The 19,844-nt window shown below is 36.0% G+C and overlaps 1 protein-coding gene across 1 annotated transcript in view; it reads right to left on the bottom strand.

The window, feature by feature from the left end:
- The window catches only part of LOC148942475 (beta-1,3-galactosyltransferase 1-like), a 99,090-nt gene that overhangs the window by 57,713 nt on the left and 21,533 nt on the right, over positions 1 to 19,844 (bottom strand). The window contains exon 2 of the mRNA XM_089102121.1: positions 3,308 to 3,434. Coding sequence (XP_088958247.1) covers positions 3,308 to 3,434 — 127 coding nt within the window. The remainder of the gene's footprint in view (positions 1 to 3,307; positions 3,435 to 19,844) is intronic.

Below are 19,844 nucleotides of genomic sequence, written 5' to 3'. Positions count from 1 at the left end.
GGAAGGGGGCCTAGTTGCCCTCCATTTTTTGGTCACTTAAAAACGGCACTAGAACTTTTAATTTCCGTTCGAATGAGCCCTCCCACGATATTCTAGGACCACTGGGTCGATATGATCACCCCTGCGAAACAAAAAACAAAAAAAAAACGCATCCGTGATCTTTCTTGTGGCAAAGAATCACAGTTTATATAATTATCCAGTAAGCTACCGCAGATGATTTCTGGCTCTTCATTCTAGGTGCGAACAAAAAGCCCCTCCCACTTATTTGTGCACTTATTGTCCACTTGTTGGTTGAGCCGGCCAAGTGGTTTTGTCAGTACTTGTTCCGTAGGTGATTATTCTTTGTCTACCCGCGAAAAGATCTAATGCCGCTTATGTTTATAGGTTCTCTGGAGCACTCGCACCTCGGTCCGGGTTTGTATAATGGGTGAGATAGGGAAAGATCATACTACTAATTATATAAACTGTGCAAAGAATACAAAATTCCACATTTTTGCAGATAGCAGCTTGAAACCTCTACAGTAGGGTTCTCTGATACGCTGAATCTGATGGTGTAATTTTTATTAAGGTTCTATAGCTTTTAGGGGGTCTTTCCCCCTTTTTCCGAATATCAGGCAAATTTTCTCAGGCGCGTAACTTTTGATGGGAAAGACTAAACTTGATGAAACTTATATATTTCAAATCAGCATTAAAATCTGATTCTTTCGATGTATCTATTGGTATCAAAATTCCATTTTTAGAGCATCGGTTACTATTGTGCCGGGTCGCTCCTTACTTACAGTTCGTTACCACGAACTGTTTGATTAATTCCTGCACACACTGGTGACACAGCTACTGAGAAATAACTTAGCTTAGAAAACTGTTTATTTAAATTAGCCCCATAATAACAGAGGAATTAAAATTTGTGACTCTAAAAGGTCGAACTAAAAATCATGATCTTAACTGTACAACTCGAAGTTAAATAGCCATAAAACAACTGTTTCCTTTGTCAATAGTATAAGTTTAAGCGACGCCCCTAATTGTACCAAGCAAATAGTTACATTTAATTCTTGCTAACAAGTTTTAGCACAGTCACGACTAAAACTAATCATTAAAGATTTTACAAATATATTCTGAAAAACCAACGCTAAAATACCTTATAAACATTTTACAAGAAATATAAAAAAAAAAAATGGGTTACATAGAATATGGATATATTAATTCCTAATAAAATATTTAATTAAATAAAAACTGAGGCACGTTTTGGGACATCTAGTTGTGACAATTTTGGCCGAAGACAAAGGTAGAGACAACAGAACCTTTATTAATTCATGTTCGAGATTTTTCATATACAAAATCTACTTGGCTGTAATTATTCTTATAGTAATTATTGTACTTGTCTATTACACTGACCACACTCAAGTTTTTGATCTGAGTAAAACTGGTTTCTCTGTCTGCATTCAGAGATAATTAGCTTAGTTTCAGTGAGAAAAACTATTATAAAGGTATATTTTATACAGGTTAAATATTTAGATTAGGTATTTAATATGAAGCGTTCTAGACGGCCTGCTTTCCATAATTCTCCATTGTAGTTTCCATAATTCTGTTACTAAGGTATTAAATTTTCGTTATATTTTGATATATTTCATTAAGATTAACCTAACTTCACCTCTTGAGTGTGGTCGGTATAACAGACAAGTGCCGTAATTATTAGCTCTGCCAACAATCGGGTAACAATCGGGTACCTGAGGCCTAGAGCCAATCGTGTATTTCTCAACTGTCATTAGGATTCATTAAACTGGTGACGAATTTTATACGTAGTTTTGATAAGTTTACTCTAGTTTGTGTCACAGCTGAGGGATCGAACTGAGACTTTCAGAAAAACTGAGGCTTTTTTTAAGGGGAGGGGGTGAAGAGCCTTCGGTATAAGCCTAGAATAGGGGTTGTTGAGAAGGAACCATCTTGAGAAATCAGATTCTTACTTCATAATGTTTCCTTCTCAACAGCCCCTGTCAAGCTTTGTTTTGAAAGAAGATCAGATCAGACCGATATCAGATCAGGGGAAATTGTTCTCTAGTCCTAACAGAAGAATATACGCTTTTTTTTTGTTTTATTTGATTTATAATATGATTTTATAATATATATTACATTTAATTATATTTTATTTTATTATAGGTCTATATTTTATTTACAATATAATTAATTATACTATATATATAATTCTTAATTACAATTTATATTATTTATAATTTTTGTAATATTAATTTTTGTATGCCTGTCGTCCAAAACGATCCAAATAGCTGCTAGTTTCACAATACAGGATGATTTTTTTTATACTTCTTAATAAAATTTAGCAAATTATTACAACGTTGGCTTTACAAAATTATTTTATTGATTTTGCTCTATTCCGGTTAGCCGTATCCTGTTTTATAATTACAGATAAGCATTTATTTGTTTTACACCGCATACCGTACTGACGTTTATAATCAGGAATTTAATTCAACAAAGATGCGGACAACCTTGCCACACTACTTTCACAATGAATTTAAATTTTCTATATCACGAAAAAAAAAAAAAAATGAAAATTAGGGTTCAAGCACTTTCTTTGACACTTACAGACTCCAGGGCTTCCAGCTGGCTAAACAAATATAAAGTAGTTAGGAAAATAATATAAAAAAACGTAAAAAAAACAACGTGAGTTACTGACAAGATAAGAAAAAAAAACTTACGTTACAAATGTAAGTTCACTTATCAAGTCCAATATATAACCAATATATAGTTAATTTATTAAGTCCAATATGCGACATGAAGATTTTATTCGAGGATGGGCGCTGCTGACGCCTATAAAAAATAACGTTCAGGCTAAAACCTTAATAATTAAAGATGGCCATACGCAAAGACAGGTTGGGAAAAAGCTTGTACTAAACTCAAATTATTTCTCATGGAATAGTTTTTCAAAAGCCAGGGCCCATCCTCAAAATGGCATTGCTGTGAATGATATGTCTTAATTTTGGCTAGGACACCAGGCATTAAAGACGGGTATTATCTACATACTTACAGTGTCCGCGTAATCCTTTACAGATGAAGCGGTGATGTAGCAAGGAAAAGAGATGTGCGTGGTTAACCCCCCTCCCCAGAATATACATTTTTAAATTACTTTTTATTAACATAAAGTTATTAAATTATATTTTTCTCCTCCACAAATAAATAGGATTTCTTACAAAAGCAAAATCCTGGCAGAAGTCTTAAGCTAATGTAAAGCCATCTTTTGTAGTTCAGCCTCTTTGAAGACAAAGGTAAGGTCAATTTACTTCATAGAAAGACTTACCTCTAGAAGTAATACTTGGAGTTTTAATATTTATGGTCACAACAAGAAGAAGTAGAGTAAAAGCGACTCCAGCAGCAAGACCTGTCTGTAGTACTTTACCAACTCCTGTCTTCCATCTCACCGCCATCTACAAAAAGAGGAAGAACAAGTTTAATGATATTCTTATAGTTATGAATAGCCTATGCGCGGGACTATGAAGCGGACAACAGCAATTAGATTTGCAGTTACAATCACAGTATACAGTAGCCAAATGTTTCTCCAAACATGAAACACATTTCAAAGCGCATAATTCTGAAAGTTCCTGAAACGTCAGAGCAACAGACTCAGTTGCTACATGCTGCTTTGCATTCAATCTAATCGGCGCTAAACATTAGTCATTGCGCATGCGTGAAGGCGGAGTCATGAAACTTATGTGGTTTTAGACCTATGTAAAAAATTTTCAATGGAGAGCATAGGACTTTCCGCTACTGTATATTACCTTTACGTGGTTACGATAGTTATTAGATTTGTGCTAGACATGCTAATTAAGAAGCACTCACTAATCCTAGCTGGTTTTACATGGAGACTTGATATTTCTGCAAAATTTTCTCTTAATGTCTTAAAATGGTTTTGAAAGGATAACCTCCACATAGAGGCTACTTCAAATCTATGTGCAGCTCAAAATGTTTTTGGCGAGTCACTTGTTTTAGTAGTTTCTTCGCACAGAGAACGTGTATTTCAGTCAGAGTGTTTGTATACGTGTTTGACATGTCACCATAACAAATATCCGCAGGATTGAAGGAAGTTCCTTGGATATAGTGAATGAATGTAATCGTACAAGAATACCTCTGACGCTACAACAAACATTTAATTAAATTACAGGAATGGGTTCTTGGATCAAGACGCAAGCTATGTAGCTCTCCCTGGCGACAGGATCTGGCAGACTGTTGAATTCCACAGGTTAAGGTCTTTGGTTCTTTGGTTAATGGGGCGATAATTTCGAGCCATGAAGGGTCCCATCTGCGACCATGTCGCTGGAATCCACCCATCAGCTCGAGGTCAGATTTGACGGTGTTGTCAAGTTTTGGCTTGTCCCCCATGTGGTTTCCTCCAATCAGGTGCTGGTTTGCAGCGTAAGCTTTGATTTGTGAAAGTCTCAGCTGGTCTTCGGCAAACATGGCCGAACCGGGAAAGGCGTCGGCGTCGAATGATAGATGTGATGTCGTACTTCTGGTCACATCGTTGGCGGATGATCGTATTTGGGATTCGGTCGCTGAGTCGTAACCCCAATATGCTCCTCAGGCATCTGTATTCAAAAGTGTTGAGGGCGTGTGCCTCGGTGACTTTTAAGGGCCACGTCTCACAGCCGTACAGTAAGACCGGTCGGACTAGGACATCGTAAGTACGGATTTTTGTTTTCCGGTGGATTCCCTTCCTTTTCCATAGTGGCTTTCACAGCTGGGCAAGGACAGCGGAAGCTGACGCAATGCGGCATTGGATTTCTTCGCTACATCCGCCGTTGATTTCAATGTATGATCCGAGATACTTGAATATATTGACAACTTCAATCTGCCTTTGGTTAAGGATTATAGTGGTAGAGTTTATATCCGGGGCATTAGACATAGCTTTAGTCTTGTCAATATTAATCTTGAGCCCCACTGAGGCAGCAACTTCGGAGACTTTAAGAAGTATATTCTGAGCCTCGCCAACGGATTTGCCAAGAAGAGTAACAATATCGGCATAATCCAGGTCGGTGGTACTGAAATCAGGGCTAACCTTGACTCCTTCGAAGTTTAGCATTGTTTTTTTTCATTACCCGATCGAGAACAAAATTGAATAGTTCGGGATAAGAGTACACACTCTTGCCTCACACTGAAGTTGATATCGAATAGCGGAGAAAGTTCTCCGTTGACCTTGATACAGGCTCGTGTGTGTTGATAGTAAGCCTGAATGAGTCGTAAGCCTGAATTCCTCCCTGGATGACTGATGTTCGAAAATCTGTCTCAAGGTGAAGAGTTGGTCAAGACAGCCCAGGCCGGCTCGGAAACCAGATTGTTTGGGGTGGGTTCTTTCGTTGTGGACATCGCAGAATCGGCTAAGCAGATTCATTGCAAAGATCTTTGCCGCAATGCTCATTAGTGAGATCCCTCTGTAATTTTTGCATTCGCCTTTCTTGAAGACCGGCAGTATAACTGAGTCTTACCATTCCTACGGAAACCGTTTCAAAGACCAGATTGAGCAGAAGAGCTTCTGTAGTTTCTCAGCGAGAATTGGAGCAGCTTTGTAGGCTTCTGCCGGTATAGAATATGTGCCTGGCGCCTTGTGATTCCTCAGCTTCTTGACTTCCTCTTTGGTCTCTTGTATTGAGGGAAGGGAGGTAAACATTGACGTTGCTGTATGGGGCTTGTTGACTTGGTGGTACTGAGTTAAATTTAGGGATGCTTGGCTAGAGTGATGTGGCGCTATTATTGGGAGGCATTTGAGTGGAAAAGATGTTGTGACTGGGGTTCAGCAGCTTCTGGAAGTGGCACTGCCATCTTGCGATTATGTCAACTTCTCTTGGCAGAAGCGTTCCATCTTCGCCTCTCACTGCATTTGAGATCTTTTTACTTTTCCCAGTTGCTTCTTTTAGTAGTTGGTAAAGCTAACTGGTATCTGAATGACTAGCAGCTTTCTGCATATCGGCTGCCATGTGGTCCCAGTAGAGTTGTCTGTCGCGGTGGGCGGATTTATGGCATTCTTTTCTCAGTGTTTTGAACACTGTGAACTTCCGATCTGTTGTTTCTGGTTTAATAGCTTGATGGTGTCTTCTGAGATCCACTTTTTCCACTCCTCATTTAGCTTGCCAAGGACTTTTTTAGAGGCGTCTGTTATAGTGTCTCTGATCTTCCTCCATTCGTCTTCTTATGTTTACGGTGGTTGGTTCGCTATCGTCGTCCGCGGACAGGATGTCAAAACGGTTAGATAATTCCAAGCGGAACTCTTCTGTGCCTGCTTTATCATGAAGACATGCTACATTGTATCTCGGAGGAGGGTGCGTTTGTTTCCTGGAGGCGAGCTTTATGGGCAGGGAAGCTTTTAGCAGCATATGATCGAAGCCGTTCTTCGCTCCTGTGTCGGCTCCACGGTAGGCTCTACAGTTCTGTATAGAGCATCGCCAACGGAAGGATATTAGCAAGTAATCCACCTGGGATTGGACTCTTTGTGGGTATTATATTTTCATCCTATTTTGTTTATATATATGTATATATGTATGTATATATATATATATATATATATATATATATATATATATATATATATATATATATATATATATATATATATATATATATATATATATATATATATATATATATATATATATATATATATATATATATATATATATATATATATATATATATATATATATATATATATATATATATATATATATATATATATATATATATATATATATATATATATATATATATATATATATATATATATATATATATATATATATATATATATATATATATATATATATATATATATATATATATATATATATATATATATATATATATATATATATATATATATACACACACACACACACACACACATATATATATATATATATATATATATATATATATATATATATATATATATATATATATATATATATATATATATATATATATATATATATATATATATATATATATATATATATATATATATATATATATATATATATATATATATATATATATATATATATATATATATATATATATATATATATATATATATATATATATATATATATATATATATATATATATATATATATATGAAAACTTTACAATGAAAAACTTTAGCGTAAAGAGCGAGGCGTTGAGGAGGGGACAGCCCCTTTCATATACGGAATAATTTCTGTTCGTTTTAAGTCATAACGTCGTTCCTTACTTTCAGTTACAAAAACTTGTTTTTCTTTATTCAATTCCCAATAAGGCATCTCAGCAGCATCCCAAGAATGACTGAGGGTATTATGTTTAAATTTTCGGGGTTACTTCTACTCTTAGAATTAAACCAAATCAAAATAGCGTAAGTGTATCCAAGCTATAAAAGAAAGTAAACAGATTTATTTTTAAAATGGTATCAAGTTTTATATTTCCGGTCAACTAGAGGAGGCATGAAACTAAATTAAACACTACTATTTGTGTCCAGATTTTTTAAAAGGGTGTATGCCTTCCCAAGCCCAGAACATAATTTGCACTTTACTGAAAAAATACAAATGAATGTGCATTCTCAGTTTAATATACATATACTGATATTTAGTAATCAGAATGATAATATTATTTCATTTATTAAAGTTATAAAAGTAAAAACATTTATATTTTTTCAGTAAAGTGCAGGCATAGGGGTTTTGAGCCCAATTCATTTCAATTTCTGCTCGTTTTGAGTTTGACTCGGTTATTTATTGTAATTAATTAAATAGAAATGCCTAGAAGCCATAGAATGTTTTCATAACAAACTAACAGATTAGTTACATAAAATGGCAGAGTTAAAAAAATGGCAAAACTATATGAGTCCTGAACAGTCTTGGAAAGTATAAACAAAATCAAATTGAATATTAGATATATAATGATATTAATTGTTGACAGATCCATCAGTTCAAGATTCTTTTTTCCCTGTAATTTTTATTTTCATTTTCAATGCTGTAAGAACTGGAAAATAATAAATTTGCAATATACGAGTAATTCGTTTTCAGTGAAGCACCAATGACGCAGAAGGCTTTAGGTTTTTACAGTTAAAGAAGGGGGCAGTATCCAAATTTAGCTTATAGTGAAACTATATTTGTCTTGACCAATCTCGAAAAGAACTAATAAATTAAACTGAATAAATGATGCATAATGATATTAATTGCTAAAAGCTCATCAGTTCAAAATTTTATTTAATATTTATTTTCAATATTAAGTACAAAAGAAAACATTTGTAATATAATCCGTTTTCAGTAAAGCGCCAATGACGCAGTAGGTTTTAGGCTTCTGCAGTGAGACGATACCCAAACTCTTGTTTCTAGTTATTTTTATTCGATTCTAACTTGATTTACATATTCAATTTAAATTTCACTCGTCATAAGATTTATTTATTCATTTACATTAATATATATTGTATGTTTGTTCGCATTGATTGTTTATTTAATTTCTGTTCGTTTTAAGTTTTTATTTATACTTTAATAGCAAAATATTTGCTTTCGTTTTAAGCTTGATTTTCGTATTCAATCTAAGCATTACTCTCTTTAAGATCTATTTATTCATCTATATTATTACTTGTTGTATGTTTTTTGCTATGTCTGTTCGTTTTGGGTTTCATTTAGTCTTTAATAGTAATTTCTGGTCGTTTTCAGTTTGAATTTTAACGGGTATTTGTACCTCCTGAGCTTAAGTTTAGAATGGCCTTTACTTTTCTTTGAAAAACTTATTTTTGGGAAAGTTTTTTTTCATTAATTTTTGTTCGTTTTTGATTGCAAAAAGTTTCAAGTTTTTATGGCTTGGGGGGGATGCTTACTGTCCTATTATTCTTGACTTTAAAAAAAAACGGATCTAGAACTTTCAATTTAAATCGAATGAGGCTTTTTTCAAAGTCTATACGGTTACCTCTTTGATAAAAACCTTATATATGAACAATAGACAGCTTGCATAACTTGTGGACAGTGATTGACAACAATGAATGGATTGAAAAAATAACTCCAATAAGGGGGTTTAGACCATTTCACTTGCTGACACAAAGAGATCACGACTGTTTGGAATTGACCTTAATAGGAATTTGTGTGCCAAAGAAAATTTGCATCTATCACAGAGTATGTATTTTAACCTTATAATTGGATAATTATAATAGATTTCCTATGTATTCTTCCCATACAAAACCCCTTCCAATAAGTTATAAACACCCCTTAATAAGTTATGCCCCAGGGCATTACTTCTAACGCCTACCCCTGGGCCCTGGTGGGCTGTGTCGACACCGGAGTTTTTTGTTATCAGAACTTTTAACTATTTTAACAAAATGTCTATCTCAAAATTTTTATCTGATGCATTAAGGGCGTGGAGGAGAGAGAGGGGCTAGTTGCCCTTCAATCTCTTTTGACTCTTAAAAAGTGAACAACAACTTTCAATTTTCAATCAAATGAGCCCTCTCTAAAGTTTATACGAGCATCCCTTTCATAGGAAATAATATGAAGGATTCGGAGAATCCTTAAAATACAACCCTTGCCCTGAAGGCTTTAGGGGAGTTGTAATCCTCAAAGACCTAATTTCCAGAACTTAAAACTACGCTTAATACAATGGCTGTCTTAAAATTTTGATTGGATGTGTTTGGGGAAAAGGTGGGCATGAGAGGGCGGTTAGTTGTCCTCAGATCACTTTCGACTATTACAAAGGGCACTAGCCCTCGGAATTGCCAATCGAATGAGCCTTTTTTGAAATTTCTACGACACCGCCTTCTATAAAAACCTCATATACCCTCAGGGCATAACTTAAAACCCTTGCCCTGAGGGTTGTGGGGGAGTCTCCTCCCCAAAAATATATTTTCAATCTGGAAATCAACTACGCTGAACAGAAATGGCTATCTCAACATTTTGATTGGATGTGTTTGGGGGAATGATGGGCATAGGGAGGGGGGGGAGCTAGTTGCCCTCTAAACAATTTTGACTATTAAAAAGGGCACTATCCCTTCGGATTTCCAATCGAATGAGCCTTTTTTGAAGTTTCTATGACAACGCCTTCAATAAAAACCTTATATGCCCCAGGGCATTACTTACAACGCCTACCCCTGGGCCCTGATGGGCTGTGACGACACAGGAGTTTTTTGTTATCAGAACTTTTAACTATTTTAACAAAATGTCTATCTCAAAATTTTTATCTGATGCATTTAGGGCGTGGAGGAGAGAGAGGGGCTAGTTGCCCTTCAATCTCTTTTGACTCTTAAAAAGTGAAAAGAACTGTCAATTTTCAATCAAATGAGCCCTCTCTAAAGTTTATACGAGCATCCCTTCCATAAGAAATAATATGAAGGATTCAGAGAATCCTTAAATTACAACCCGTGCCCTTATGGCTTTGGGGGAGTTGTAATCCTCAAAGACCTAATTTCCAGAACTTAAAACTACGTTTAATAAAATGGCAGTCTTAAAATTTTGATTGGATGTGTTTGTGGAAAAGGTGGGCGTGAGAGGTCGGTTAGTTGCCCTCATATCACCTTCGAATATTACAAAGGGCACTAGCCCTCGAAATTTCTAATCGAATGAGCCGTTTTTGAAGTTTCTACGACCACTCCGTCCATAAAAACCTTAGATGCCCCAAGGGTATACATTAAAACCCTTGCCCTGAGGATTGTGGGGGAGTGTCTTCCCCAAAAATACATTTTCAATCTGGAAATCAACTGCACTGAACAAAAATGGCTATCTCAAAATTTTGATTGGATGTGTTTGGGGGAATGATGGGCATAGGGGGGGGGGGCTAGTTGCCCTCTAATCACTTTTGACTGTTAAAAAGGGCATTATCCCTTTGAATTTTCATTCTAATGAGCCTTTTTTTAAGTTTCTATGACAACACCTTCTATAAAAACCTTATATGCCCCTAGGGCATAATTTAAAACCCATCCCCTGAGGGTTGTGGGGGATTGTCCTCCTCAAAAACATGTTTTCTATCTGAAAATCAACTATGCTGAACTTCTCAAAATTTTGATTGGAAGTGTTCGGGAGAATGATGGGCGTGGGGGGGGGGCTAGTTGCCCTCCAATCACTTTTGACTATTAAAAAGGGTCCTTTGAATTTCCAATCAAATGAGCCTTTTTTGAAGTTTCGACGACAACGCCTACTATAAAAACCCAGGGCATATCTTAAAACCTTTGCCCTGAAGGTTCTGGGGGAGTTTCCTCCTCAAAAACATATTTTCTATCTGGAAATCAACTACGCTGAACAAAATAGATATCTCAAAAATTTGATTGAATGTGTATGGGGAAATGATGGGCGTAGGGGGGGGGGGCTAGTTGCACTCCAATCACTTTCGACAATTAAAAAGGGCACTAGTCCTTTAATTTCCAATCGAATGAGCCAGTTTTGAGGTTTGTACGACAACGCCTTCTATAAAAACCTTATATGCCCCCAGGGCATAACTTAAAACCGTTGCCCTGTGGAATGTGGGGGAGTGTCCTCCTTAAAAATATATTTTCTATTTGGAAATCAACTACGCTGAACAAAATGGCTATCTGAAAAATTGGATTTGATGTATTTGGGGAAATCATGCGCGTGGGGGGAGTGGGGCGAGTTACACTCCACTCACTTTTAACTATTAAAAAGGGCACTAGCCATTTAATTTCCAATCGAATGAGCCTTGAAGTTTTGAAGCTTCTACGATACCACCTTCTATATAAACCTTAAAAACCACCGGGACATAACTAATAATCCTTGCCCTTAGGGTGGCGGGGGAGTATACTCCTCAAAGGTATATTTTCTAGCTAGAAAGCAACTATGCTGAACAAAATGTCTATCTCAAAATTTTGATTGGATGTGTTTGGGGGAATTATGGGCGTGGGGGGGATCTAGTTGCCCTCCAATCATTTTCGACTATTAGAAAGAGCACTAGCCCTTTAATTTTCATTTGAATGAGCCTGTTTTGAAGTTTCTACGACAAGGCCTTCTATAAAGACCTTATTTATCCCCCGGGCATAACTTTAGACTCTTGCCCCGAGGGCTTTGGGGGTTTGTCCTCCTCAAAAATATTTTTTATTTGTAAAACACCTATACTGAACAAATCGGTTATCTGACCTTTTTTTTTGGTTGATTTTCGATGAATGATGGGCCTGGGGGGGGGGGCTAGTTACACTCCATTCATTTTCGACTATTAAAAAGGGCACTAGCTCTTTTATTTCCAATCGAATGAGCCTGTTTTGAAGTTTCTACAACAACGCCTTCTATAAAAACCTTATATGCCCCCAGGGCATAACTCAAAACCCTTGCCCTGAGGGTTGTAGGGGAGTAGCCTCCTCAAAAATATATTTTCTATCTGGAAATCAACTACGCTGAACAAAATGGCTATCTCAAAATTTTGGTTGGAAGTGTTTGGGGAAATGATGGGCGTGGGAGGGGGGCCAGTTGCACTCCAATCACTTTCGACTGTTAAAAAGGGCACTAGCCCTTTAATTTCCAATCGAATGAGCCTGTTTTGAATTTTCTACGACAAAGCCTTCTATAAAAACCTTATACGACCCCAGGGCAGAAATTACAACCCCTGCCCTGAGAGTTGTGGGAGAGGGTCCTCCTCAAAAATATATTTTCTATCTGGAAATCAACTACGCTGAACAAAATGGCTATCTCAAACTTTTGATGGGCTGTGTTTGGGGGAATAATGGGCGTGGGGGGAATAGTTGCCCTCCAATCACTTTCGACTATTAAAAAGGGCACTAGATTTTTGAATTTCAATCGAATGAGCCTTTTTTGAAGTTTCTACGACAACACCTTCTATAAAAACCTTATATGCCCCCAGGATATAACTTAAAACCCTTGCCCTGAGGGTTGTGGGGGAGTGTCCTCCCAAAAATATATTTTCTATTGGGAAATAAACTACGCGTAAAAAATTGCATATCTCAAAATTTTTATGGGTGGTGTTGGGATAATTTATGGGGGTGGGGGGGAGGGGGGCTAGTTATACTTCAATCACTTTCGACTATTAGACAGTGCACTAGCCCTTTAATTTCCAATCGATTGAGCCTCTTTTGAAGTTTCTACGACAACGCCTTCTATCTAAACCTTATATGTCCCCAGGGTATAAATTTAAACCCTGGCCCTGTGGTTTGTGGGGGATTGTACTTCTAAAAAATACATTTTCTATCAGGAAATCAACTCCACTGAACAACCTGACTATCTCAAAATTTTGATTGGCTGTGTGTGGGGGACTGATTGGTGTAGGGGGAGGGGCTAGTTTACCTCCAATCATTTTCGACTATTAAAAAGGGCGCTAGAACTCTCGATTTCCAATCGAATGAGCCTCCTTTGAAGTTTCTACGACGACCCCTTCCATATGAAGTGCCTCTGGAAAAAAAAATATAATAATAATAATAAATAAAACATTGGAGCCGTATGGCCTTTGCTATAGGCAAAGCTACAGCGTCGCCTCTGATTTCTGTTCATTTTGGGTTTCATTTATTTATCGATGCTGATTTATGCTAATTTCACGCTTGGTAGATTATTTGATTTTATTTTTGCTCATTTTTGGTGTAATGGAGTTCTTTGCTTTTCTTTGAAAAACATATTTTGTGGAAAGTTTTTTAATTAATCTAGCAAATACCCGTTTGTCTGGTTTCCTTGTACAGTCTATAGCGACGGGGGTACCTTCCCATTATATGGGCCTCTAGGGTTAACCGCTGCAGAGAAGGCAATGATAAAACCCGATTTTGACATGTTAACCGCTGTAGACTAGGCAATGATAGCGTTGTTTGCATTGCGTATACGATATTAAACTGTGGTTTCGGGAGCTTAGGAGGAGGGAAGGTACCTAGGTTAGGTTACGTACTTAATATATGCTATGTTTTGCCCCCCCCCCATAATGTGCAAATATATAGCTCAAATTTGTTTTTAAACTGTTATATATTCATCTTATTTTATTTTATTTCATTAGCATTAACCAAACTTGACTTTTTAGAGAGGCCCATATAATGAGAAAGTACCGCGATGGGTTATATATAATACACAAGTACCGTGAAACCTAACAAAACAGAAGACAACCTGATACAAACTAACAAAAAGATCAGAACAAGTGAAAGACTATTAGAATGATAGTCTTTCAATTGTTCTAACTGCTTTTTTTTTCTTTTTTTCTTTTTTTAGCGCTGAGGACGGCAATGGCGGCTTGGTGGAAGTCCTTGTCAAAACCTTTGTTTTGTCTTTTCGCTTTGTTTTTGTCTTTTTTTAACTGGTTGAGAATCTCACTGGTTCTCATGGTTTTCTTAATTATTTTTATATTTTTGTTCTTCATAAAACGTCTAGATCATAATAACACCAATTGAATTTCTTACACTGAGCAGTCAGAATATGCTTAAAATATCCTTTACATAAATCAAAAAATTAGAATATCTTCTTCACCTTTCTGAAGGTTGACTAAAAACCCATCCATATAGCCTACACAGCTTTTGCTCAAAATTAAAAATTATAGCCTTCTTGCATGCGTTATACGCAGTACCTCGGTTACAATATTATTTTACGTCATCCACAGGTAAAGCGTCTGAAATCGGATATTCAAATAATGCTGAAAACATCCTTGTTTCTACGGGTAAATTAAAGCATAAAGAAAGAAAAACGAGCAAAAATGGCGTTTTTAAAGGCCAAATGAAAATACTAAAAAAACACAACAAAGCGAATATTTCGAGGGGACAAAGGCCTTTCTTCTTCAGCGCGAAACGAAGTACTGGGGGCATATGACCCGAATGAGCGAAGGACGCCTCCCAGACGATTTATGGTGTTGGACCCCACCTGGCAGTCGAAGGAGTGGAAGACAACGCAGCACACTAACGCAATCCATAGAGAAAGAGGCGACGAGTTTCCAAGCTACTCTAAACGAACTTTGGTCTTCGGCACAAGATCAATCAAGTTGGAGGTCAACCGTCACTGCCCTATGCGCCCCCAGGCGTAGGAGGATCTAAGTCTAAGTAAGTCAAATTCACGGCGAGCAAAGTTCTTTTCTGGAAAATGCAGAATACAAATATTATGTTTTAGAGTTCCTGAATAGGTCTAAAACCTGTCGAACACTTTTTTAAGAGTAATAGGTGCTTATTTTCTATTATTTGGAATTATGCTTTATTCTGCTTTCCATCTACATTAAATGGACTAGTAGCTGTCACATTAAATATTTGGTCATAGCAATTATGCTTTATTCTTCTTTCCATCTACATTAAATGGACTAGTAGCTGTCACATTAAATATTTGGTCATAGCAATTATACTTTATTCTGCTTTCCATCTACATTAAATGGACTAGTAGCTGTCACATTAAATATTTGGTCATAGCAATTATGCTTTATTCTGCTTTCCATCTACATTAAATGGACTAGTAGCTGTCACATTAAATATTTGGTCATAGCAATTATGCTTTATTCTGCTTTCCATCTACATTAAATGGACTAGTAGCTGTCATAGCAAGCTCATTTGCGCAAATTATATTTAATTTGTTTACATTAGTATTAAACTCAAATAGGGGGAAAAATTCAGCGAGAAATTCAAAATTGAACCGCCATCGACGGATACTAGCGAATATTTCTCAGTTATTCGCTAGTATCCGTCGATGGCGCTTCAATTTTGAATTTCTTTGCAAATGACGGATATTGGTGAATGACTCGCTTTTATTGTTGTTAGGGATTTGGTTTTAATTCTTACAATTTTTTGCTTTCATTGATTTTTATTCATCTTTTAATTTTTTTTTCATTATCTTTTTTTCACATTCACATTGACTTTCCGCGTTTTATTTGTCGGTTTGTTTTTCGGCACTCGCAATGATTATACTTTTTCGTTTCGCGCTGAAGAAGAGAGGCGTTTGTCCCCTCGAAATATTCGCTTTGTTGTGTTTTTTCAGTATTTTCATTTGGCCTTTAAAACTCCATTTTTGCTCGTTTTTCTTTCTTTGTGTTATGTCAGGCCAGTGTTGTTTGAGAAATTATATTGATAAATTAAAGTTGTTGGGAAAAAAAAAAATCAAACTGAATTGAAAGTAAATAACTTTTTGGGACTAACATGACATGCTTGATAAGCAAAATCACAAAATCAGATTCTGTGAAACACAAATGTCTCTAAGTATCAAACTTATGATTTTCGTGGCGAAGTTATCCCGTCCTTATAGATGGCAGCACAAGCGAGGGAACGAAGGGAATCCTTACAAAGATAGGTCTGACTACAGAAAATCGGATATATTGAAAGACGTGGCAGAAAAAGAAGCATTTTTGTTTTTATTCCCCAGAAAGATCCCCTCCCCTGTTACGAAGATTCCACCCGTGCGAATTTTATTTATTTATATATGTTTCCTGACGACAAACCTCTTTGCATTTGTTTCTTGGGGTCCAGATAAGTAATAAATTTAGCCTTCATTTTTTTAGTATGAATATTTAGTTATTTTCTTCTGACTCTAAGGACCTTGAAGATGCAATGGAACCGGATTATTCGTCCCACATTATTCCCTTAATTGGCAGCAAAATTGCCGTAAATCACACTTGAACCCTTTCATCTATTGTCCAAAGTAAATATTTAAAAACCCTTTAACAATATTGCTAAGATTTCTCGGTTTATGCACGTATCTGAACTTGTATAATTACACTTACTGAATTTGACTATTCTTGAAAATACTGATAAATTTTCAAAAATATTTATTTTGGAAATAATTTGGTTGACAGTCATTAGCCTAACTATTTCTAATAGATAGGGGGTATCGCTGGAGAAAATGTTAAATTTAAAGCCATAAACACCACCGAAGACGGTTGATGAGAATTAAACTATAAAATTCAGCAGAATTGAGAAGTCCAGAGGCATGGAATCGGCCCCCTAACAACAAAAAAAGAAATTTTGTCCAGAGAAAAATCAGGGGGAATATTTTTCCATGAAAAAGGGTTGTCTGAAACCGAAAAAGGGTATTTATAGCCCTGGATCTTCCGAATTTTTTTGTATCAATTGGATCACTACTAAAGGGACGAGATCAATTTATCATATATTCTCCCTTCATTCAAAAAAGTATATTTGGATTCTGCGTTAAATATGGATATAGGCGACGACGCTTTCTTCCATTAACAAATATTTTCGGAAAAAAACCTGCGTTCTATGGCAAAACTAGAAAATTACGGCCTCGAAAATTCATCTTTGGGATTTCAGGATCTATTCAACATGAACCAGCAGGTGGGGAGCGCAACTACCCCCCCCTCCCTAGGAAAAGGGAAGATAAAAAGATTACCTTAGGGGCTCCTTTTGTCCTCATATAAAACTAATTTTTATTCTAGTGAAGAAATTACATTATCAGGATATTTAAAGTGATTCAGTTTCCCATTATTTCACCCATTCATTGCAATACAAATCGTACTGATAGCATCCATAGTCCGTAAATACTGATCAATACTGATCCCATAATGATCTATCCATCGTGGCTGGTTTGTTCATCAATCGTTTTGTTCTTTCTGTTTGAGTAACTTCAAAAGTTTAGTTTATCTTTCCTCCTCCACTGCGGAACGTGGTGGTATATAATATCTCCTTTAAATTTTTGTTTTCTTCCCTGGCTGAAAATAACCCTTGCTTGCCTTTTATTTCTTAATTAGTTTTCTTTGGTATTTATCGCAAGTCATAATTCGTCATTTCATGATAAAAATCACTTTCAGTGTCTTTGATTGTCAGTCAAAATAAAATAACATTTTAAGATTCCTTATCCACAGGGAGAATATTCCGTTGGGAGAGAAGTTTCCGAGGGCAAACTTTCCAGGAGAAACTTTACACGACGGAGGGGGGCGGGGGTAGGGATTTGCCAGTATTCCTATAAGAAATTATGTTGGAATTATCTGGGAGAATTTTCCGTGGGATATTTTCTGCGGGAGAAATTCTCCATGGGGGAATTTACGGCGGGAGAAACTTTATACTGAGGAGGGGGAGCTTTCATGGAGGAATTTTTCGCCTGGGCAATTTTCCGTGGACGGTGAGACTAATTTTCCAATATTATTTGAAAAACCATCAGAAATTAAATTAAAAAAAAAATCTTTGTTCAACTGAAAGTAAGGAGCAACATTAAAACTCGAAACGAACAGAAATTATTCTATATAGAAAGAGGGATGCCCCTCCTCAATATCCCACTCTTTGCGCTTTAGTTTGACTTTTTGTCCCCAATCTATAAAAACTACTCCTGAAACACAGGAGTTGTTTAATTAGAATCAGGAGCTTTTTTCAAAAGTACTAAAAAACTTCATTGTAAAGAGCGGGGTATTGAGGAAGGATACCCCCCTTCATATACGGAATAATTTCTGTTCATTTAAGTTTTGATGTTGCTCCTTACTTTCTATTGAAAAAACTTGTTTTGCTATTCAAAGCTGATCAAGATTCAAGTAGAAACCAAATTGACGATAATGAAAGGCTTATTTTCAATGAATAATTTATTTTAAACAGGCTAAACAACAAGCAAGATAAGTACTAATGTTGTTTTTATTGATATTTATTCACTGACGTCAATTCAGGAAAATTCAGGGAGAAGGGGGGGGGGGCAATGTATTTTTATACTCTAGGGGGGGCGAGTTTGTCGTTTTTTCTTTTTATTTTCGACAAAAATATCCCTCAATAATGTATTTTTTTAACCTAAGGGAGAGCACATGTCCCCTCCCCAATTGACGCCGCTGTTAGTAGAAAGCTATCTTATACTCGTGACAGTACCACGTGGTTTATGGTTTTCTCACTGAGAATGAAAAAACAGTATTTTTCTCACTTGAAAAAACAGTAATTTTCTCACTTTTATGTTTGTTTCTTGGAAGGTTATGTGTGTTGGTCAATTTATTTGTTGTTTTTCATGGATGTCAACAGCCATTCATGTCTGTTTTAAGGTATTTGTCAGTGAGAATGGAAAAACAGTATTTTTCTCACTTTGATGGATTATTGAGTCTAACGGGGACCGGAGTCAATGACACTTCTTACGAATGGTATGATCCATGAATTAGGAAACATGATCACGTGTTTCCTTCTCAGCCAATCAGCGAGTCGGTTTACATATTAGCGGCGGAGGGTATATGAGGAAAGGATTTTTGCTATAGTTTTTATTAGTCTGTGAATAGAATTCAAAGGGGTGAGAAGAAGAACAGTTTGACTTTACTCATTTGGATATATATATTTGTGTGTTGATGACGAGTGGAATGTTTACCCTCTTAGAAGTTGATGGTAATAATACAAGAGCACCAAACATTGCGGTGGAAATCACGAAAGAATCACGTCTTTGTCTGGAATGGGATGAAGTATATGCAAGATATGTAATATCCTTGAGCAAATTTAAAATGGAGGATCAATTATGTTTCGCTGCAAAAGTTGATATAGCACATGTGAATAGAATTCAATGTGCTTTAAGTGCATTAGTGAAACATATCGAAGACAATAAACTGTATCGCTAATTGTACATGCTTACTATTATTGTTGTAATTATTCAATAAAATTGTTTCAAAATTGAAAATGTACCCTTTCGGTCAGGGCTAACGAATCTTGCTCAATCTAGAGTCAACAGTCAGAGTGAATGGATTCTAAAAATAATAGATTTGAGAAAGAGAGAATTAGATCAAATCTAGTGTTTATGGAAAAGCATTTGATTTTGGATGATAATTTTCTAGAAATATCTCTTAAACGTAGGATATTCTCTCGTCAAGGAACACTTGACAATATAATGAGGAGTGATTATCCCCCATTGGACTATTGTATGAAGCTTATACAATTTGATTCAAATGCTTATAGTCAATTTATTGATATATTAATTGGAACAAAGCAGAATCATATCGTGGATATACTTTTGAAAACATTG

Source organism: Artemia sp. Qi Xiang Cuo, chromosome 16, assembly GCF_049724085.1.
Source record: "Artemia sp. Qi Xiang Cuo chromosome 16, ASM4972408v1, whole genome shotgun sequence".
Lineage (NCBI taxonomy): Eukaryota > Metazoa > Arthropoda > Branchiopoda > Anostraca > Artemiidae > Artemia > Artemia sp. Qi Xiang Cuo.
Note: the sequence above shows the minus strand (reverse complement) of the source record. Positions and strands in the feature narration are given on the sequence as shown.